Here is a 21056-nt window from a genome sequence, read left to right on the forward strand (position 1 = left end):
CCCCTGGCTGTGCCAGCTGCTGGGTCCAGGCTTCTCTCTTGGCTGGAGGGACCCAGCATGCCCGAGCCAAGCCTGCCACGCCACTCCCGCCACCCCGCTCCCGCCGCCCCACTCCCGCCGCCCCGCTCCCGCTGCCCCGCTCCCGCCGCCCCACTCCCGCCGCCCCACTCCAGCTACCCCACCTGCATGTCCACGCATCAGCCCAGGACACGCAGCCCCCACGCGTGTGTGCCCGGCTGTCTCTCCAGGCACAGGCAGGGTGCTCAGCAGTGGGTGGGGGCCCTCGGCTGCCCTGCCACACCCAGGGCCACAGCATGGCTGAGCGTTCTCACTTCCTCTGCCCGCCCGTGTTGGTTCCTGGTCCTTTGCCCCATTTCGCCCGAAACCTTGGCACCCTGCAGGGCGCAGACTTCTCGTGATCTTTCTGGAGTTGCTATTTTGCAGTTTTTTGAGTTTTAAATTCATGAGGCGCCCATCCAGGAGTGAGGCAAGAGGAGAAACATGGGGTGCTGTTCCCAGGCACCCAGCTTCTCAGCCCAGAGTGGGACGTGGACCCCTGCCCCGCCCCGGGCCCCTCTGCCAGCTGGCTCAGCCAAACCAAAGGCCTCCTCTCCTGGCCGGGGAGACAGGAGCAGGGGTCCGCGGGGCTCTGGGAAGGGTCTTCCAAGGGGAGGGGCTGCGCTGCGTGCTCCTCCTGCCCCGTGTCTGGGACGCAGGTGGGAAGGTAGGAGCCGTCTGTGACCACAGGCGCGGACACTGGGGTCCTGGGCCAGCCCCTGAATGAGAGAGCCCTGTGGGTCAGGCCTGGTTATGGGCGGGGGGCAACCTGTCCTGGCCCCGACCGGGACAACCACACTTTGCTGAGACCACGACTCCTGACTCACTCAGGGCCCCCACAAAGGAGTTTCAGAACCTTTAGTCCCCTGTGAAGTTTCTCAAAAACCCCCTCCTCGGGGCCCCCTCCCCCCTCCAGGGCAGGAGAAGCTGGGGAGACACAGAGGGGGCTGGGGAGGGGCAGGGAAGCCAGGAAAGGCAGGGGAGGTGGGGGAGAGGGAGGGGAGGTGGGGGAGGTGGGGGAGAGGCTGGGGAGGTGGGGGAGAGGGAGGGGAGGTGGGGAGGTGGGGGAGAGGGAGGGGAGGTGGGGGAGAGGGAGGGGAGGTGGGGAGGTGGGGGAGAGGGAGGGGAGGTGGGGGAGAGGCTGGGGAGGTGGGGGAGAGGGAGGGGAGGTGGGAGAGGTGGGGGAGAGGCTGGGGAGGTGGGGGAAAGGGAGGGGAGGTAGGGGAGAGGCTGGGGAGGCTGGGGGAGAAGCAGGGGAGGTGGGGGAGGCAGGGGAGGTGGAGAGAGGGAGGGGAGGTGGGGGAGAGGGAGGGGAGGTGGGGGAGAGGGAGGGGAGGTGGGGGAGGTGGGGGAGAGGCTGGGGAGGCTGGGGGAGAAGCAGGGGAGGTGGGGGAGGCAGGGGAGGTTGGGAGAGGGAGGGGAGGTGGGGGAGAGGGAGGGGAGGTGGGAGAGAGGCTGGGGAGGCTGGGGGAGAAGCAGGGGAGGTGGGGGAGAGGCTGGAGAGGTGGGGGAGGCAGGGGAGGCAGGGGAGGTGGGGGAGAGGCTGGGGAGGTGGGGGAGAGGGAGGGGAGGTGGGGGAGAGGGAGGGGAGGTGGAGGAGAGGCTGGGGAGGCTGGGGGAGAAGCAGGGGAGGTGGGGGAGAGGCTGGAGAGGTGGGGGAGGCAGGGGAGGCAGGGGAGGTGGGGGAGAGGCAGGGGAGGCAGGGGAGGTGGGGGAGAGGAAGGGGAGGTCGGGGAGAGGTGGGGGATGCCCAGAGCCCCGTGTGGCTCAGCTCGGCCAACCGCACTGAGGACTGGAAAGCCAGAGGATCCGGCCCCATTGGGCATTCCAGCCGCCCAGTTGTCCCCGCGCCGGCCTGCAGGTGTGGCGCTGGGGGAACCACTGCTGGCGCAGAGGGCAGCTCCCACCCAGGACATGGCAGGGCAGACGCCGAGGCCTGGAAACAGGGTGATGAGGGGCGGGGAATCCCCACGCCTCCGTACGACACTTGACCCCGAGGCCCAGCCTGCACAGGAGCCTGTGGCGCTTGGCACAGCCGGCCGGGGACCTGCCTACAGAGGAGAGCATGGAGGGGGGCTCCCAGGACACACGTGGGCCCCTGGTGCCCTGCCTGCCCAGCCTTGTTGCCCTGGGGGCCGCCAGGCGTGGTGGAGTGGCCAGTGCTGTAGCCTCCTCCCCCAGCCCTGGGACCAGGCTCAGCCCAGGTCCTCAGACCAGCCAGCCCAGGGCAAGTGCTCCTGACGGACAGCGAGCAGCCGGGTGAGCAGGGGTGCGGGCACAGGAACCTGGGAGAGGAGGGGCCGTGTCCCTCATGCCCGTGTCACGGAGCAGGCGTGGCATGGGGGCAGTTGAATGAAGCCGAGAGCAGGCGGCTGACACGCTGGGTGACCCCCCACCCCCGTCACGCGCTAAGTGAGGAAGTCCCTCCAGGGGCACCTGCCGGGTGAAGGCCGGGGACATCGGGGCAAGTGGTCCTCTTCTTGGGGCCCTCCACGCAGCCTGGGTCCCCAGTGCACGACACTCCTGGCCGGGCCCGCCAGCGTCTGCAGGCCTGGAAATCTCCCGGCTTGGACAGTGGTGCACAGGAAGTGTCCAGTCCCCTCCCCTGGCCCATGACCCTGGGGTCTGCCCCTGGAGCCTGCTCCGGGCCAGCTCTGCCCAGCTGCTGCTGCCTTCCTGGGTGCCTTGATCCCAGACAGGAGCCCGGCGGGGGAGGGGTGAGAGCCGGATCTCTAGCGCCCCCAGCCACCCAGCAAGGCAGTGCACACGGCTGCTCAGCTGGGGAGGCCTGGCGCGGGGGCGGGGGGGGGGGGGGGTTGACACACCCAGGATGCAGGTCCCAGGCCTGCGCCCCGCCCAGAAACCCAGGAGCAGCAAACTGGCTGTGAGCTTAGAGCAGAGATCTTTCCCCAGGGGAGGCGCAGGCCCTGAGACCCTCCCCAGCCCTGGAGTCTGGAGCCCTCACTGAGAGGCCCTTGGCCCCGGCTGCGGGCTGCGGGCTGCGGGCTGCGGGCTGTGTCAGGCTCTGGCTGCAGCCGGGTGTGTGGCTGGCTCCTCCCAGCTCCTGCAGGCCTGCTGCTGTCACCGATCAGAACAGTGGGCCTGGAGGTTTCCTGCCATCCCTGCCCCCAGGAAGCTGACATCACTGGGAGATAAGAGCCAGCCCCGGGCCAGCCCGGCTCAGCTCTGCTGTGGTTAGGGGCGGTCCAGACCCCTGCTACTTCCTGAAACCTGGTGCTGGTGTTGGCGGGATGGGCCTGGGTAAGTCAGGGCGGCCGGGCCGGGCAGGACCGTCCACGTCTGCGGGCACAGGTGGGGGCTCTCAAGCTCAGTCTTCCAAGAGAGACCTGGGGCGCAGGGGTCCCCAGACACAAGGGGCAGAGGCTTGAGGGAGGGGGCCCACAGCCCCCGGCCACTTCGGGTTGTCCTGCTGGTCCAGAGGCCCGAGGCTCGGCCAGGACCACCCACGGCCAGAGGCGCCTCCAGCTTCCCAGGCTCTGGGGAACTTCCTGGGTGTGATGTGGGGGAGGGGCACGAGGGGCCTGGCTGCTGCCGGGATGGAAAGGCACGTGGGGACAGGAGGGACCTGCAGGGTAGCGGGGGCTCTGCAGGGTGGGCGGTGGCCAGCCCGGACAGGTGGTGAGACCGCGGGGCCAGGCGGCACCCGGGCGTCTTGCGCTGTGTGTGCCGGGTGCCTAGAGGATGGGGGTGCTGTGGGTGCTGTGCCGGCTGCAGCCAGGCTGGAGCTGCACACGGGGGCCAGTGGGGACCAGGAGCTGACCTGAAGCTGTGCGCCCGCCAGGGCTAGGGGCAGGGAGGAGCCCGGTGACCCAGCAGCCCCGTGCTGGGCTGCTCTTTCCACAGGTCCACTGCGGCTGGTGCCCAGAGGTCGGCGGCCACACAGCACAGCTCAGGCTGCGCAGGTGGCCCCGGGCCCCTCTGCTGGCCGGCCCGCCCTCAGCACCCAGGGACGCGGTTGTGAAAGGTCCACTCTGCCCACAGCTGGGGCCGGGCGTGGGGGAGGGTGTCTGCCACTTCCTCTTGCGCGCAGAGCGGTGCCAGCTCTCTGCTCCCCGGGGTCACTGGTGGGAGGGGGCGTCCTCCCAGGCTGGCTCTCGAGGAATCCTCTGTCCAGTCGGGAGAAGGTGGGTGGGTGCCCGGGACCCCTCAGCCGGGTCCCCTGCTCTGGAGTGGCACGTCTGGACCCACCCCTGGGGGGCCTGGCCCTCAGCCTGGGGGACCCTCTCCTCTGCCTCCTTAGCCGGCTCGCGGTCTGGCCTCCGCGGGTGGCGGGGGGGGGGGGGGGCGCCGCCCTGCGGGCCACACTGGGGACTCGGCAGGCTTCTTCAAGTCTTTACTGCTTTGGGGTCCTTGGCACGGCCGTGCGTGTCCTGCAAATCCAGGGAAACAACTCGCTTCCCGTCTTCACAACAAGGAACGGAGGGCGGCGGCCCGGGAGCCGGAGCGGGCGTGGGTGCAGGCGTGGGTGGCTGGGGCAGCCGGGGCAGCTGGAGCCTCGTTGGCCCCGCTCTGCCCGTCTGGCTGCTGGACCGAGGAGCGCGCCGGGTCCAGAGGCCTGGGCTGCCCCGGCTGGGGGCTCTGGGCGCGTGGTCCACAGCTCGGAGCGGTCAGCTCCCTCAGACTCTCCTGGGTCGGTCAGGAAGGGGTCTTGTCTCCGGAGCAGCCCTGTCAGGGAGGGAAGCAGAGAGGCCCTGGGTGCCCCTGCGCTGCCCCCGCTCCGGCCGAGGCCCCTTCACTGCAGCGCGGCAGCTCCTGGCCGGTCATCTCGCCTGGACACTTCCACGCTCAGGACGCGGGGAGCACTCCAAAGACGGGGCTCAGCGGCACAGCCCAGGGTGCCTGGCTCCCCACTCTCCAGCACCAAGCCCAGGTTCTGACAGTCGGAGCAGAGACCGCCAAATGTCCGAGTGTCAGCTCCACACGCTCGTTTGAAAGGCGGAGACAGATGCAGATCTTCGCCTGCCCGGACGCCCGGGAGAGCCAGGGTTGGCCCAGGCTGCAGCCGCGAGGCAGGCGCTCCGCCCGGGTCTCCCTCGAGGTTGGCAGGGACACGTGGAGTCGAAGCCAGGACTGGCGCCCGGGCAGCGGGACTCGGGCTGCAGGGGTGGCGGCCGCGCCCGGTCGGCGTCTCTAAGTGGAGCAGGCGACCCCGTGGCCTTCGGGGAAGCGCGTGGCTGCGGCGCCCTCTCCGCTCCAGCTTGTGCAGCCACGGTTGACGGCGAGCCCGGGGCTGGGAGCAGGTGACACCAGGCTGGCTGATGGGGACGGTCCCACCAGGTCATCTTGTTGACAGGAGGGGTTCTGCACCTCACTAGCAGGTCTGAGGCGTGCTCTCCAAAGCGGTCACCTGCTGTCCCTTCAGGTCCTTTCAAGCTGTCTGAGTGACAGCAGGAGGGGAAGGAGGCGCCAGCAAGCTTGCCCTGAGCCCCAAGCCTGGAGCCTGGAGTGAGCCCAGCCATGCCAGGTGAGACGCCGCCTCTCCGCGGACGCAGACAGGCGCACACACAGGCTGCTTGTCACGAACGGGACTCAGACCTTCCCCAGTACTTCTAGAAAGTGCCGGGAAAAGCCAGGAACAGGAAAAAGGAGACAGGCGATGGCTCTCCAGGGTCTGCTGCAGGGGCTGGGGGTGGGGTGCGGACCAGAGACACCCCTAGGGCAGGCTTGGCGGGCTCGTGCCTGGATGGTGCACAGGGGTGAGAGCCACTGGGGCTGAGCCACGCCCGCGGTCGCACAGGGTGGGCGTGGGGCGCATGCCCTCCAGGGCCATGCACGGGTGGCTCCTGCGGCTCGGAGCAGGGCTGCCAGTTGTGCTAAGGCACCGCCCCCACAGCCCCCTCCACCCACCCTGAGCCTGTGTCTGCAGAGTAGGGAGCATGGGGCGCAGGGCCCACCGTGCGCCCCTGAGAGAGTAGCTGTCACAACCAGAGCACAGCCAGTGTCAGTGAGCAGGGGGCTGGGGGTGTGCACTGCTCCGGCCACGTGGGGAGCAGCGTGGACTTCCTCAGACCCAGAGCCCAGCGGGCGTCCCACAGCAGCACTGCAGCCACGGCCCGGGCCGGCAGGCGCGGTCCACGTGGAGGGAAGCTCTGGCGTGGCCTGGACACGGCGCCACGGCTCAAGAGGGCGAACGCGCCAGCGCCCTCGCAGACAGAGCGGTCAGAGCGGAGGCGGAAGCGGAAGGGGCGGAGGGCTGGGCGGTCGGTGCTCCCTCGGGCAGACGGTGGCGCTGGCTGCACGTGTGTGACTGCACCCCAGCCCCACTGACCAGGACACCGGAAATGGTCATCTTCAACAGCAGGGACACGGGAGCCGGGGGCCGGGGGGGCAGGAGGCCGGGCACGGGGACGGCCGCTCCCCATTCCTCCCTGACCCACCAGTGGTCACTGTCACTTCTGCCACAGGTCGCCCAGGCCAGAGGCCAGCTCCACGACCCCAGGCCTTGGCAGCGGAGGGCCCCGGGCTGGGCAGGGGTCAGGAGGCCCTCAAGTCCAGGAGGGAGGTCAAGGGTCAGATATCGACCTTGGCAGGCCCCTGGCACCTCGGGCCCGTGCCAGTATCCCGGCCAGGGAGGCAGGTGGGGGCTGAGGGCCTCACAGGGTCACAGCAGCTAGGTGCCAGAGGCCTAGGTGTCTCTCAGAAACCCCCTCGGGAAGCCAACACCGGGCGTGTCCGGTCTGGAGTTCCTGTGCCCTCCGACCCTTCCTTGGCGCCAGGAACCTTCCACGCGGTTCCCCCGGCCTCCCGGCCTCACTCCGGTCTCATCCCACAGGAAACGCCACCCCGGTGGCCACCTCCGTCCCTCGGATCGCCTCGGGCCACTCAGCCGAGATCTGCAACGTGTCCTTCGAGGAGAGCAGAGTGACCCTGGTGGCGGTGTACAGCGTGGTGTGCGCGCTGGGGCTGCCGGCCAACTGCGTGACCGCGTGGCTCACCCTGCTGCAGGCGCTGCAGGGCAATGTGCTGGCCGTGTACCTGCTGTGCCTGGCGCTCTGCGAGCTGCTCTACGCCAGCACGCTGCCGCTCTGGGTGGTCTACATCCAGAACCAGCACCGCTGGACGCTGGGCCTGCCGGCCTGCAAGGTGACCGCCTACATCTTCTTCTGCAACATCTACGTCAGCATCCTGTTCCTGTGCTGCATCTCCTGCGAGCGCTTCGTGGCCGTGGTGTACGCGCTGGAGAGCCGAGGCCGCCGGCACCAGAGGACGGCCGTGCTCGTGTCCCTGTGCGTCTTCCTGCTGGTCGGGCTCCTGCACTACCCCGTGTTCCAGATGGAGGAGGGGGAGGCCGGCACCTGCTTCGAGCCGCTGCACATGAGCAGCCGCATCGCCGCCTTCCACTACGCGCGCTTCGCCGCGGGCTTCGCCGGGCCCCTCGTGGTCATCGTGTTCACCAACCACGGCATCCTGAGGAGCGTCAGGCTGAGCGTGGGCCTCAGCGCCGCCCAGAAGGCCAAGGTGCGGCACTCGGCCATGGCCGTGGTGCTCATCTTCCTGGTCTGCTTCGCGCCCTACCACCTGGTGCTGCTGCTCAAGGCCGCCGCCTTCTCCTACTACCGCGGGGACAGGGCGGCCGTGTGCGCCTTCGAGGCCAGCCTGTACACGGCCTCCGTGGTGTTCCTGTGCCTGTGCACCGTGAACAGCGTGGCCGACCCCATCATCTACGTGCTGGCCACGGAGCACTCGCGGCAGGAAGTGTCCAGAATCCACCGGGGCTGGAAGAAGTGGTCGGCAAAGGTGGACGCCACGAAGCTCAGCAGCTCCCCGGACTCGGAGGAGCGGCGCTTGCCCGCCAAGGACTTCCTGCGGCCCGGGCCCCCGCCAGGGCCAGAGCCGGGCCCCGGGGGCCTCCCATCCACCCTGCAGAGGCTGGTGGAGGGGTCCGGCTGAGCCCACCGTGCCGAGCGGAGGACTGCGGTGCCGGAGCCGCCCCTGGAGGACACCGCTGGTATCTCGCCCCAGGTCCTGGGCCCCCAGACCCCCAGTGAGGAAGGTGGGGGGCTTGCAGCAGGCTTGCTGCTCCACTCGCTGCTGGGCCTGGCTCCCTCCCCCGACCGCCAGTGCACCTCCACAGCGGGCTCTGGGTAGGGTGTGGACGGCTGCTGGGTATGCCAGAGTCAGGTGTGGGGCACGGCCCGGGGCCCCCAGGAGGGGGGCCTGGCCTTGGTTCTGTGCTGCGCTGACTCAGCTCCAGATGGCACAGCCCCCGTGTCCGCCATTGGGAACCCCGGAGACTGGACGTGCTGGGTGCCCAGGGCGTGGACAGGCTGCAAGGCGAGGGCCCGTGTGGGACCGCTTTGCAGTGAGACACCCGCCCCGCGGCCCCCAGCGCCCACCTTGGCTGCGGCAGAGACGGGGCACCGCGCTACCCACCTACGGCAGCTCCCCGGAAACTAGGCCCGACGGGCCTCAGCCAGGCCAGGTCACCCCGCTGCCTCAGTCTCCCCACTGTAAAATGGGGCTGACGGCACCTGCCTCCCTCCCCCAGGCGGGGACTCAACCTCCTGCCTGCAGGCGGCTCCGTGGGGGAAGCACCCCAGAAACACGATCAGAAACGGCATAACGTGTGCGTGGCCCCTGCTTCCTCTTCTCCCGAGCAGGTTTCCCCGTGGGGTAAACACTTTGCCGCGGGGAGCCCCAGGAGCAGGCCAGAGACCGGCAGCCAGGCGGGAGACAGGAGGGGGCAGTGGAGCCAGGTTCCAGGGGTCCGCTGGGGCTGGGGTCCGTGATCCACGGCCACTGGGACCCCCAAGTCTCAGCAAAGCCCTCCAGTCCCCGCGGCTGGACACGGAACCCAGGCGCGGCAGAGGGGCAGGGGCAGGGGCAGGGCCTGGCCTGCATCACCCAGGCTTCTCCCGCGTGGCCTCAGGTTCCGGGAGCCTGGGGGGGGGGCGCCCCTCTGTCCGCCCGTGAAGGCGGGCCTTGAATGCCTCAGGGACCCACCCTGCCTCACCAAACCCCTTTGCGGTGTGGTCCGGGTCTCTGGCTAGGTGGGGGCGGGGCGGCCGGGTGGGCGTGGCCAGAGCATACCCTGGGTTCTGAGCTTCTGGGGCAGGGTGCACTCAGCGCCCTCGCGGATTGGCCGGGCAGGTTGAAGGGGGTGAAGGGGGAGGACTGGGGTGGGGCCTGCTCTGGAGCGCCACGCCCTCGCCCCCCTCCGCCAGGCCCCAGGCCAGACCAGCAGGCAGAGACGCCGCCAGCCGCGAGGGTGCCCTCGGGGGCTGCCTGGGAGGGGCATGGAGTGAGAAAACGGATACTGCTGGCTGGGCAGGCGCACTCCAGCTGCCTTCCCCACGGCGGGGCCCAGGCTGGGGTGGCTGTCCTCCCGCAAACGCCCCCAGGAAGGGAGGCCCCGCCTGTCCCTGGGGCTGGGACCCTCAGGGGCAGTGTGGGGAGGCAGCTGGGGTGGTGATGGGCGGGGGCCACAGCGTCCTCTGACCTCGGCCAGTGGCCACCGAGCACCTGTGCCTCTGTCTTTCGGGAACCACCCAGGTCAGCCCAGGGCCACAGGGCACACAGCTCCCCCAGGTCAGCCCAGGGCCACAGGGCACACAGCTCCCCCAGGTCAGCCTAGGGCACACAGCTCCCCCAGGTCAGCCCGGGGCCACAGGGCACACAGCTCCCCCAGGTCAGCCCAGGGCCACAGGGCACACAGCTCCCCCAGGTCAGCCCGGGGCACACAGCTCCCCCAGGTCAGCCCAGGGCACACAGCTCCCCCAGGTCAGCATAGGGCACACAGCTCCCCCAGGTCAGCCCGGGGCCACAGGGCACACAGCTCCCCCAGGTCAGCCCGGGGCACCAGGGCACACAGCTCCCCCAGGTCAGCCCAGGGCACACAGCTCCCCCAGGTCAGCATAGGGCACACAGCTCCCCCAGGTCAGCCCAGGGCCACAGGGCACACAGCTCCCCCAGGTCAGCCCGGGGCCACAGGGCACACAGCTCCCCCAGGTCAGCCCAGGGCCACAGGGCACACAGCTCCCCCAGGTCAGCCCGGGGCCACAGGGCACACAGCTCCCCCAGGTCAGCCCGGGGCCACAGGGCACACAGCTCCCCCAGGTCAGCCCAGGGCACACAGGGCACACAGCTCCCCCAGGTCAGCATAGGGCACACAGCTCCCCCAGGTCAGTCCAGGGCACACAGCTCCCCCAGGTCAGCATAGGGCACACAGCTCCCCCAGGTCAGTCCAGGGCACACAGCTCCCCCAGGTCAGTCCAGGGCACACAGCTCCCCCAGGTCAGCATAGGGCACACAGCTCCCCCAGGTCAGCCCAGGGCCACAGGGCACACAGCTCCCCCAGGTCAGCCCGGGGCCACAGGGCACACAGCTCCCCCAGGTCAGCATAGGGCACACAGCTCCCCCAGGTCAGCATAGGGCACACAGCTCCCCCAGGTCAGCCCAGGGCACACAGCTCCCCCAGGTCAGCCCAGGGCACACAGCTCCCCCAGGTCAGCCCAGGGCCACAGGGCACACAGCTCCCCAGGTCAGCATAGGGCACACAGCTCCCCCAGGTCAGCCCGGGGCCACAGGGCACACAGCTCCCCCAGGTCAGCCCGGGGCCACAGGGCACACAGCTCCCCAGGTCAGCCCAGGGCACACAGCTCCCCCAGGTCTGCCCGGGGCCACAGGGCTAGGCTCGCACAGGCCACACACCCTGTGTCCCTCCTCCATTCACCACTGTCTAGTCCCCACAACCCCGGGTGGGCATCCAGGAGGCCCCGGGGCCCTTCAGGCACTGCACTCCCTGCAGGCCCTCCCAGAGTCTGCTCAGCCCAGGGCAGCCCTCAGAGTGGCCAGACTGAAAGTCACCCCCACCCGGGGGCCCCTGAACACCAGCCCCGCCCTACCCCACTCTGCACTGCTAGGGCTGGGCACACAGGTGGACTCGGTAGCCTGGAGCTGCCCTCGGGACACAGCCCAGGGCCCAGGGAGCCACACATGGCACAGCCTGCAATGAGGGTCTTGTGCGTGGAGTGAGCGCTGTCCCAGGCCTGCTCTGCCCCCATGGTCCTGCTTTGGGCTCCGCCTGCCCAGACGCCCCAGGGACAGCTGGCTTTGCACAAGTTCCCGCCCCTCGTCCTGATTTGGGAACAGGGGCTCTGCGCTGGGCCTGGAGAGAGGGACCTCACTTCAGCAGCGTGGGAGCTGGACGCTGACGCGGGCTCCCCGCCGTCCCTCCGCCCTGCACAGTCCACCCACCAGGCCCTTCCCGGGATGGAGCCCACATGGTGCCCTACGCTCAGCTTTCACGCAAGCACCACCGCGCGGCCACCAGGGGGCAGCACCGCCAAACCAGAGCCTGGTCAGCAGGTGGGCCGGGCGCCTGGCGCAGTAGGTTAATCCTCCGAATGCGGCGCCGGCATCCCATAGGGGCACCGGTTCGAGTCCCGGCTGTTCCTCTCCCAGGCCAGCTCTCTGCTGTGGCCCGGGAGGGCAGTGGAGGCGGCCCAGGTGCTTGGGCCCTGCACCCCAGGGGAGACCGGGAGAAGCGCCTGGCTCCTGATCGGCGCGGCTGCGGCCGTTGCGGCCATCCGGGGAGCGAACCAGCGGAGGGAGGACCTTTCTCTGCCTCTCAAATAACTAAAATCTTCAAGAAGTCTCTCTAAGTCAGAGGCAGGCCCCCCAGGCGCTGGTTCGCTCCACACGGCCACAGCGGCCCGGCCGAGCCCGGCGCCTCCTGCGGGTCTCCGCTCTTGGGGCTTCCTCGGCGGCTTTCCAGGCGCTCTGCCGGGGGTGCGGGGTCGCGAAGAGAGGATGTGGGGAGATGCGGACGGCGCCCCGGAGAGCGGGGTCACGGGAGGCGCGCGCGGCAGGCCTACGCCCTCGGCGCCCCCACGCCGGGGACAGGACCCAGGGGCCCAGAGCCCGGCTGCGCGGCCCGGAGGAGGCCGCCCCCCACGCCCCGCCTGTCCCAGCCCCAGCGGAGCGGCCGCCCAGGTGCACGGCGCCGCTTCGCCTCCCGGAGCCGGGGGTCGGCGACCCAGGCCCGCGCGCACCGGGCGCGGAAGCCGCGGGCCCGAGGCCGCCGCCAGCCGCTGCGCCCCGGCCCCCAGGCCCCCAGGTCGTGCATTTGGCTCCCAGGCCCGAGGGCCCGGGCGCTTGGGCGTCGCCGAAGGACCAGCCGGGGCGGGGCCGCCCCGGGAGCCGCACCTGCGGGGCACCGACGCGGAAGCCTCAGCCCCGCCCGCCCCTGGAAATGCCCAGCGCAGGCGCACTCAGGGATGCGCGCGAGGAGACCTGGGAGTCAGGGGCGTGGCCAGGCGCGAGGACCCCGCCCTCTGGGAGCCTGGGGCGGGGCCGGGCCCGAGGAATCCTGGGAGCCGCTTACGGCATCGGGCGGGAGGGGCGGGGCCGCCGAGGGCGCGTGAGGGGCCCAACGGCCGCCGCCGCCGCGCGGGAACGGGCGCAGCCTGGCCCCGCCCCAAGCAGGTTTGAACCGGAGGCTCCGCCCCCGTGCTCGGCCAATCGGCGAGGGCGGCGCGCGGCGGCCGCCATGGCGACCCTTTGTGGGCGCTGAGTGGCGCCGCGCCGCGCCCCGCCCCGCGCCGGCCGGGCCCTCCCTCGTCGGCGGGACGCGGCGGTGGCGGCGCGGGCTCGGTCCCCGCGCAGGTGAGCGTCCGCGGCGGGCCGGCGTGGGCGGCCGAGTGCAGCGGCGTGGGCGCCCACCCGCGCCCCGGCCGCCCGGCTCCGAGCGGGGAGGCCCCGGCGGGCGCGGGCGGGCGCGGGCGGGCGCGGGCCTTTGTGCCCGGCGGGCCGGCGTCACGTGGCGGGCTTCTCGGCGCCGGCGCCGGCCCGTGGGTCCTCGGCGGTGGGGGTGGCGGTGGGGGCGGCCGCGGGAGGGGCGCTGTCCCGGGGGAGGCGGACCTCGCCCTGCGGCGCGCGGTGTCCGTGGGGGTGGGGCGGGGCAGCGTTTGCCTCGACTTCCTGGAAATGGCCTTTCTCCGCAGGACAGCCGGGCAGGAGGAGAGCGGGCGGCTGGCGGGCCAGCATGGAGCTGCCGGCGGGGACGGTGAGCTTTCCCGCGCGGGCCGGCCCGGGGCTGGGGGCGCGGGCGGGGAGGCCCCTCCCCGTGCCGGGCTCCGGATCTGGGACCGAAGCCCAGAGTCGTGGGTTCGTGCAGTGCGGCCGCCGGGCCGGGGCTTCCGGAAGCCTCTGGGTGGCCGCGGACAGCAGGTCCGCCTGGGGCAGCCGCGGCCCTGCCCGGAGCTCCGTCCTCCGCCTGCGCTTGTGCGAGAGACGTGTCTGTGTGTGCATGGATGTGAGGGACGGGTGCCTGCGTGGGACCTGCGCGTGTGCCAGGGAGCTGCCTGTGTGCGAGGGACGTGTGTCTGCATGTGCGGGGGCGTGTGTGTGCCTGCAGGGGGCGTGTGCCTGTGTGCGTGTGAGTGACGTGTGCCTGTGTGTGAGGGACGTGTGTGTGTGTGTGCGAGAGATGTGTGTGCGTGTGCCTGCAGGGGGCGTGTGCAAGGGACCTGTGCATGTGCGGGGGGCGTGTGCCTGTGTGCGTGTGAGTGACGTGTGCCTGTGTGCGAGGGACGTGTGTCTGCATGTGCGGGGGCGTGTGTGTGTGCGAGAGATGTGTGTGTGTGCCTGCAGGGGGCGTGTGCAAGGGACCTGTGCATGTGCGGGGGGCGTGTGCCTGTGTGCGTGTGAGTGACGTGTGCCTGTGTGCGAGGGACGTGTGTCTGCATGTGCGGGTGTGTGTGTGTGTGTGCAAGAGATGTGTGTGCGTGTGCCTGCAGGGGCGTGTGCATGTGTGCAAGGGACCTGTGCATGTGCGGGGGGCGTGTGCCTGTGTGCGTGTGAGTGACGTGTGCCTGTGTGTGAGGGACGTGTGTCTGCATGTGCGGGTGTGTGTGTGTGTGCAAGAGATGTGTGTGCGTGTGCCTGCAGAGGCGTGTGCATGTGTGCAAGGGACCTGTGCATGTGCGGGGGGGCGTGTGCCTGTGTGTGGGGGACATGTGCCTGCATGTGTGTGGGGGAGACCTGTGCCTGTGTGTGTGCAGGGGACGTGTGCCTGTGTGTGTGTGTGTGAGGGACCTGTGCCTGTGTGTGCGCCTGTATCTGTGTGTGTGTGTGAGGAACTTGTGCCTGTGTGTGTGTCTGCGTATGTGTGTGTGTGCTGGTATGTGGGGTGGGCGTGTGCCTGTGTGTACGCCTGTATGTGTGCGTGTGAGGGACGTGTGCCTGCGTGTGTGTGAGGGACCTGTGCCTGTGTGTGTGCGGGGGGCGTGTGTGTGTGTGTGGGGGGGACGTGTGCCTGTGTGTGTGCCTGTATGTGTGTGTGTGGGGGGGACGTGTGCCTGCGTGTGTGTGAGGGACCTGTGCCTGTGTGCGTGCCTGTGCCTGTGCTTCCCGGTGCTGTGAGTGGCGCCTGGTTCCCAGGAGGCTGCGTCTGGTCCCAGGGCCCCGGTGGGAAGCAGGCTGTGGCGGGGGTCAGGTGCCCAGTGCGCCCAGCGTGCACCTGCCAGGCCTTGGTCGTGTTCTCTTTCCTCTGGCGAGTGGCCCCCACCGGACAGACGGCCTGTGCTACCGGGGTTTGGCCGTGCAGAGTCGGAGTTTTAGCTCCCGGGGGAAGAGGACTCGGCACAGGGAACGCAGCCCGGGGCATCCGGTGCTCGCCCTACTTGGCTGTTTTAAGCCATTGACTTTTAGGTTTATTTATTTATTTGAAAGGCAGAGTTGGAGGGAGGGAGAGAGGCCTTGCATCCACTGTTCACTCCCCAGATGGCTGCAGCAGCCAGGGCCGAGCCGTCCTCTGCTGCTTTCCCAGGCCATTAGCAGGGAGCTGGGTCAGAAGTGGAGCAGCCGGGACCGGAACCTTCCCCGACGTGGGATGCTGGCCCTGCAGGCTGTGGCCCGAGCCGGGACTTTGGACGTGGGGTTGGTCCGGGGGGAGGGAGAGAGCTCAGGGCAGCAGGGCAGGCACTCGGTGGTTTCTCGGCGGGGTGACTGGGTTTCCACTTCTCTGCTGGCGAGGCAGGGAGGCCGCAGCAGCTGGGGCTCGCATGTGGCCGGGACCGGGTCCTTGAGCCGGCACTGCTGGCTCTGCAGGTGCCCAGCAGCAGGACGCTGGACTGGACACAGAGCTGAGATTTGAACCCAGGGCCCTGTTAGGGTGTGGCCTCTTGGCCACTGACCTCCTTGTGTGTTTTGGTGTTGATGGCTTCCGTTTCGAGACAGTGGGGGAGCGGCCGTGAGCAGGTGCCGTGGGGGGAGAGCGCCTGCTTGCTGTACCAGGGGGGTAAGCCGTGGTCCCACACTCCCACCATTGTGCTGTGTGGGCACAGGCAGCTGCGGAGTGCTGGGCCATCCTGGCTCTTTACCCAGAGCCCACGTCTGGTGAGGTCGCGGTTTGGCCTGCGTCCTGGCGGCGTCACGGGCGTCAGACGGGTGCTGGAAGCTCCTGGACCAGAGGTAGCACGAGCCCCTCCCCCAGAGGCCACAGCTTTCCTCCAGGGTGTGGCTCCGCCCCCTGAGCGTGGCCCCCCTCCACCTGGCCCTGTGTCTTCAGAGCTAATGTGGAGCGGCCACTTCCTGTGATAAGTGTTGAAGAGTGCAGGGTGCTTGGGAGGCCTGGGGTGTGGCCGCGAGGGGAGACGGAGCACGGGGACCTCTGTTGTCAGGGTGCACCCCCGGGGGCTGCTGGAGAGGGCTGTCTGGCGGCCGGTTCTTCCCTGCACACCTCTGAGAAGGGGCAGCCCCGAGGCCCAGGCCTGTGCCCAGACCTGGACCCCAGGGGTGACACACAGAATTGGGCCTGGCAGGGCCTGTGGGTGGGCAGCTGCCTGAGGTCCGGGGGTGCTTCCCAGACCCTGGACCCCCCTGGGGATGCCGAGTGGACCCAGGCAGCGCCTGCCGGCTGGGGTGGTGAGGATCCTTGGGTAGTGCGAGCGCCAGCGGCCGGGACCTCCGCAGGGAGTGGACGCCGGCCCTGCCCCATCCTGCGCCGTGTTCCTGCCGGCTCGTGGCAGGCGTGCACCTCGCCTCGCCCTGAGGTCTTCTCCTCGCTCGGGTCTTTGGTGTGCGTTCTCAGCCCAGCTGTTCCAGGATGTGTCTCGCGGAGGGCTGCTGTGCTGCGCCCTTCTAGCTTTGTCCACCGTGGCCGCTGCGTGCCGGTGCTCGGCCCTCCCCTGCCCGCTGTGCTCATGGCGTCTTGTCGGTTTCCCTGTAGGGCGCCATGTTTGCACGAGGCCTGAAGAGGAAATGCGTGGACCCCGAGGAAGACGTGGAAGGCGCCCTGGCCGGCTTCAGGGCCGTCCCCTCCTACAGCCTGCAGCGACAGTCGCTGCTGGACATGTCCCTGGTCAAGCTGCAGCTCTGCCACATGCTGGTGGAGCCCAACCTGTGCCGCTCGGTCCTCATCGCCAACACCGTGCGGCAGATTCAGGAGGAGATGAGCCGGGACGGCGCGTGGCACGGGCCGGCGCCCCCGTGCGCGGGGCGGGCCCCGCTGGACCGCCTGGTCTCCACGGAGATCCTGTGCCGTGCCGGCCCGGAGCCGCCGCCCAGGGACTCGGCAAGCAGCCCCCAGGGGCACAGGGGCTTCCAGAGGTCACTGGAGCAGGTGTTGGAGACACTGGAGAGCAGGGGCCCCGGCGGCGTGGAGGAGCTGTTCTCAGACGTGGGCGCCAGGAGCGGCAGGGCCGGCCACCGCGACGGGCTCGAGGGTCTGGCCCCGGGCCCCAGCTGCAAGCCTGACCTGGGCGAGCTGGACCACGTGGTGGAGATCCTGGTGGAGACCTGAGGCTCTGCCGGCCCCGCACGTGACAGCGCTGGCTGCCTTGCGCCGGCAGGCGGCCCCGCAGGCTCAGGCGTGGGCTGTGGCCGCGTGCCGGGACAGCGCTCGGCTGCACCCCCGGACGGGAGGGCAGGACGGAGGCCGTGTCCGCGGGGAAGGCTCCTGAGGCCCGGCCACAGGGCGCCACCGTGGGCTACGTCCAGCCTTGCTGAAATTGGGATAGGTGACTTTTAAATTAAGTTTTATATGTTCGGGCCAATATTTTGTCTTAAAATATATTTTTTGCAATTTGTATACTTCTGTCTTTTAGATCGACCTTTCCAGCTATTTTTTAAAAAGTGTATTTTTCTATGAATATCCTGTGCTGCTACGGTAGACACTCTGGGGGCCCAAACACCCACCGTCAGTGCGCTCGTCTGTTAGGGCTGGGTGAGGGGCTCTGCCACCCATCGCCGTGGACGGCCCTGGTTGCCGCTGTGAGTCCCCGTGTGGCCAGGCTGGGGTGTCCGGCCGGGCTCCAGCCTGGACCCCAGCCCGCCGGGGGAGGCCCCCTGCCGCGCCTGCTTGCTCCGGGCGCTGCGGGCGCGCTCTGCACCGCGTTCTTTATGCTGCTCCCTCCGGGCGAGGCTCTGCCTCGGAAGCCCCCCTTGGCCACAGCTGTGTTGTTTTGTGCATGTGACCTGTAGCATCAGCGACGTGACCTTCATTAAATTTACCCAGCAGACGAAATGGGATGTCCGTTCATTTGAGATTACTCCTCTACCTGGGACGTACCGGCTCACTCCCCAGACGGCCGCAGCTCCTGAGCCGGGGACTCGCCAGCCTCCTGGGAGCCCTCGGCCGAGCGCCCCCCTGCCCGGTGGCACAGCCCCTGCGTGGCCTCTGCCCAGGGTGCTGTGCACAGGCGGCAGACGGCCTCAGAGGTGATGGCTTGGGTTTCCCAGCCACACAGGGCTCAAAGCAGAGCCCCTCCCGCCTGCTCAGTTCTGTGGTCCCAGCGTTGACAGCTGCCTTCCTCAAAGCAAAGCAGCACTTGGTGTCTTTGCAGCACCCCATCCTTAACAACATCTGTGTTCCGTTCGGCAGCGCCTGTGGCCCCGGGAGCTTCGGAAAGGAGAAAGCAGACCTGCGAGTCCTGGCCTTTTGAGGCCGGGGGGGGGGGGCACCCTGCTGCCCCCGGGGCAGACTTGCGACCGGCGCAGTCCTGGCTCTGCCATAGTCCACAGTGGGCCAGTGGGCCAGTGGTGTTCTGATCTGTTCTGGTGTTTTGTTTTTTTAAGATTTGAGAGGCAGAGTTACAGAGAGAGAGAGGTCTTCCATCCACTGGTTCATTCCCCAAATGGCTGCAACGGCCGGAGCTGAGCCGATCAGGAGCCAGGAGCCCCCTCTGGGTCTCCCATGTGGGTGCAGGGGCCCAGCACTTGGACCGTCCTGCACTGCTCTGCAGGCCGTCAGCAGGGCTATGGATCAGAAGAGGAGCAGCTGGGATTCAAACCTGTGCCTGTGTGGAGGCGCTGCCCACTGTGCCACAGCGCCGACCTCCATCTATTGTTTTCCTAAAACTTTCCACCAAGTTTGTGTGCATCGGTGTGATCTCGAGGACAGGCGATGGGGACAAGGGCAGGGCCCCCAGAAGACCCCAGGAGGCCTTCAAGGGTGGACGTGAGAAGCCATCTCCAAGCCCCACGCTCCTGTGGGCCCCAGACCTCTGGCTCCGTGTCGGGCACCACAGTTGCTCTGCGTGGCCAAGAGTCAGGTGGCCTTGTATGGTGACTGCCTGTGGTGTGACCCTGGCCAGCCATGGCCTGAGGTCATCCAGGCAGGCCGAGCGAGGGTCCCCAGTCCCGGGCTGCACCCACCTTGATCCCAGCCCAGGAGGTCCTGCAGCAGGCCCAGCCAGGCCCAACCTGGTGCAGCTGGCCAGTTCTGTGCCCTGGGGGGGAGGGGAGCCCTCAGACCTGGCTGGAATCCCCAAAGCCTTAGGTCGCCCCCAGGTGCTGCCTGGCTACGCAGGGGACCACAGGCCTGCTGGACGGGTCAGCGCCTGTGGGGCGGGCATGCTGTCTCCCATCCCTGTGAACGCGAACACAGCTTCACCCCTCCGCGCAGATCCCCCTCCGGACGGGGGCCCAAGTCTGCCCTGCTGAGCCTGAGACCCCGCAGCCCAGCCCCTGCCAGGCCTGCCTGTGTGCAGGGTGGGGGTGTGGTGAGGACAGACTGCCCCTTGGGCCATGTAGTGCCCAGTACCTGCCCTGGCACGGCCACTCCGGGCCCCCTGCTGCCACCCCAGGCTGCCTGCGGCTGGCGGTGGCATCCTGGTGCCCGCGAACCTCTGTCAGCCGGCGGGGGGGGGGGGGAGCTGGCGCTGGCGCTGGCCCCGGCCCAGCCTCCCCCCCTGCACACAGGGCCCCACCCTGGAGGTGCAGGAGGGGAACGGATCCCCCATGGGAGGGCCCGAAAGGCGGCCCTGACGGCGCGCTCCGTCTCTGCTGGGGTTTTGGGGTCCCCGGCTCGGGCCCCGCACCCCTCTTGCCACCACGCTGCCTCCCCAGCCAACTGCAGAGGCCTGATTGCCCAGGAACACGTGCCAGCCCCACCTCCGTGTGTGCCATGGGCGTGGCCAGCTCGACCTGCCCCCACCGTGCTGAGCATTCCCCACCTCCCCACCCCCCCACCCCGCCTGGAGGAGGTGACACGACCACCCAGCTCAGCGGTCCGCTCCGGAGGACAGGGGCCCAGGTCTGCCTTGCTGAGCCTGACACCCCGCAGCCCCTTCAGGGAGGAGAGGGTGAGGACAGACTGCCCCTTGGGCCATGTAGCGCCCAGTCCCCTCCCTGGCACGGCCACTCGGGGCCCCCTGCTGCCACCTGCCCGAGGTGAGGGGTCCTGATGGGCCAGGTCCCAGCCCAGGCTGGCTGCCCTACCCCAGGCTCCTGTGGTCAACCTTGCAGAGTGAGCTGGCTCCTGCCCCCTGCCCTCCTGTAGTGGGGCCCCTGGGGAGCCCTGATCCACACAGCCCCAGCCGGCCCCCGTGCTTCTGTGACGCTCGGGCCCTGTCCTGCAGGAAGCCACTGAGCCGTGTTAGAACACAAGATGAGGTCACAGCCTCCTGGCCCGTGGACAGCCTGTCCCGGGCCTGAGCTGGCTGGCCTCCCAGCTGTGCAGGCCCTGCCCACGCTGGCGTCAGCCTCTCTCCCATCCCAGGCGCACTGCTGTCCCTCCGCACTGCTCGGCCCCTCAGCCACCGCCCTTGCCAGCCTCAAGGTTCTGGCTGGGGAGGGGGGACCTGGGCCCGAGTGGGAATCAGAGCAAGGGCTGGATGTGGAGAGGGAGGGGGCGCTGTGGCGGGGGGCGGGCAGGGGGGCGGGCAGCGGGCACAAGGCTGGGTTACTGCAGTACCTGCCCTCCGCCCTGGAGACCAGCGAACTTGCGGGTGAACACAAGTCTCCCGCCAGGAGCAAGTTAAGGCCGGGCCAGGGCTGTGGCACAGCAGGTTAAGATGGCACCTGTGACGCCAGCATCCCATATGGGCACCAGTTCCAGTCCCTGGGGAAGCGGTGGAAGGTGGCCCAGGTACGTGGACCCCTGCCACCCATGGAGGAGACCCAGATGGAGCTCCTGGCTTCGGATTGGCCCAGCTCTGGCTGTTGTGGCCTCTGGGCAGGTGCCACGGGGGCACATGCTGAGCGCCAGGCCTCCAGGGTGGCGGGCGGAGCCAGCAGCTGCCCAGGTCTAACTGGTGCCAGCCACAGGCCATGAGCAACGCAGGTGGTCAGTGGGAGGAGGAGCCTTCATGGCCCCCAGGTCTCCCAAGTCTCTGAGCATCACTGACCAGCAAGGACTGGCCAGGGGAGGGGTGCTGGCCCCCAGGGTCCTGACCGGGGTCCCGGGTGACGGCCTAACTCTAACCCTAACCCCTGGCTGCCGTGTCCCCCTAGGAGGGCAGGGGAGGCACAGGGTGCTGCACAGGGACCTCCTGGAGTGGCATGCCACCAGCCCGCTGACCGCCCACGCTGCCCTACGTCCTGAGCCAGCTGTGTGCTGCCTGCCCAGGCCTGGAACAGGCTCTCCGCTGCGGAAGGGTGGGGCGCCTGCCTGGGCAAGTGTCCTCCTGCTCTGAGGCCCCGCCCTCTCTGTGCCGTGGACTGAGGGAGCCTGAGGAGGCTCCGCTGCCCCCACGGCCGTGGTGGAGCCGCCCGGGAGGGGCAGGGGCGGAGCTGTTTGTGCTTGCACTGCTGTG

General features: G+C 69.4%; 2 protein-coding genes across 3 annotated transcripts; both read left to right on the plus strand.

Moving 5' to 3' along the window:
- Window positions 1–3204: 3204 nt before the first annotated feature.
- GPR132 (G protein-coupled receptor 132) lies at window positions 3205–7968 on the plus strand. The gene is made up of 2 exons (XM_062181866.1): window positions 3205–3318; window positions 6851–7968. Exons 1-2 carry the CDS (start codon window positions 3309–3311, stop codon window positions 7966–7968), a joined length of 1128 nt encoding a protein of 375 aa, XP_062037850.1. The 5' UTR covers window positions 3205–3308.
- A 4654-nt stretch (window positions 7969–12622) lies between these two features.
- Window positions 12623–17536, plus strand: CDCA4 (cell division cycle associated 4). Of its 2 annotated transcripts, XM_062181607.1 has the most exons (3): window positions 12623–12684; window positions 13023–13084; window positions 16250–17536. In XM_062181607.1, the coding sequence occupies exons 2-3, from the start codon at window positions 13064–13066 to the stop codon at window positions 16820–16822; spliced, it is 594 nt and encodes a 197-aa protein (XP_062037591.1). In that variant the 5' UTR covers window positions 12623–12684; window positions 13023–13063; the 3' UTR covers window positions 16823–17536. The 2 variants fall into 2 exon arrangements, with proteins under 2 accessions (XP_062037591.1, XP_062037592.1); XM_062181608.1 differs by lacking the exon at window positions 13023–13084 and having other exon boundaries at window positions 12648–12684.
- Window positions 17537–21056: the final 3520 nt, after the last annotated feature.

The sequence above is a fragment of the Lepus europaeus genome, chromosome 22, assembly GCF_033115175.1.
Source record: "Lepus europaeus isolate LE1 chromosome 22, mLepTim1.pri, whole genome shotgun sequence".
NCBI classification, from domain to species: domain Eukaryota; kingdom Metazoa; phylum Chordata; class Mammalia; order Lagomorpha; family Leporidae; genus Lepus; species Lepus europaeus.

Excerpts from the sequence above, each read along its gene's own strand:
- CDCA4 (XM_062181607.1), top strand. The coding sequence starts at position 13,064 with ATGGAGCTGCCGGCGGGGACG. Across the intron at positions 13,085-16,249 it reads TGGAGCTGCCGGCGGGGACG|GGCGCCATGTTTGCACGAGG; the intron begins GTGAGCTTTCCC and ends GTTTCCCTGTAG.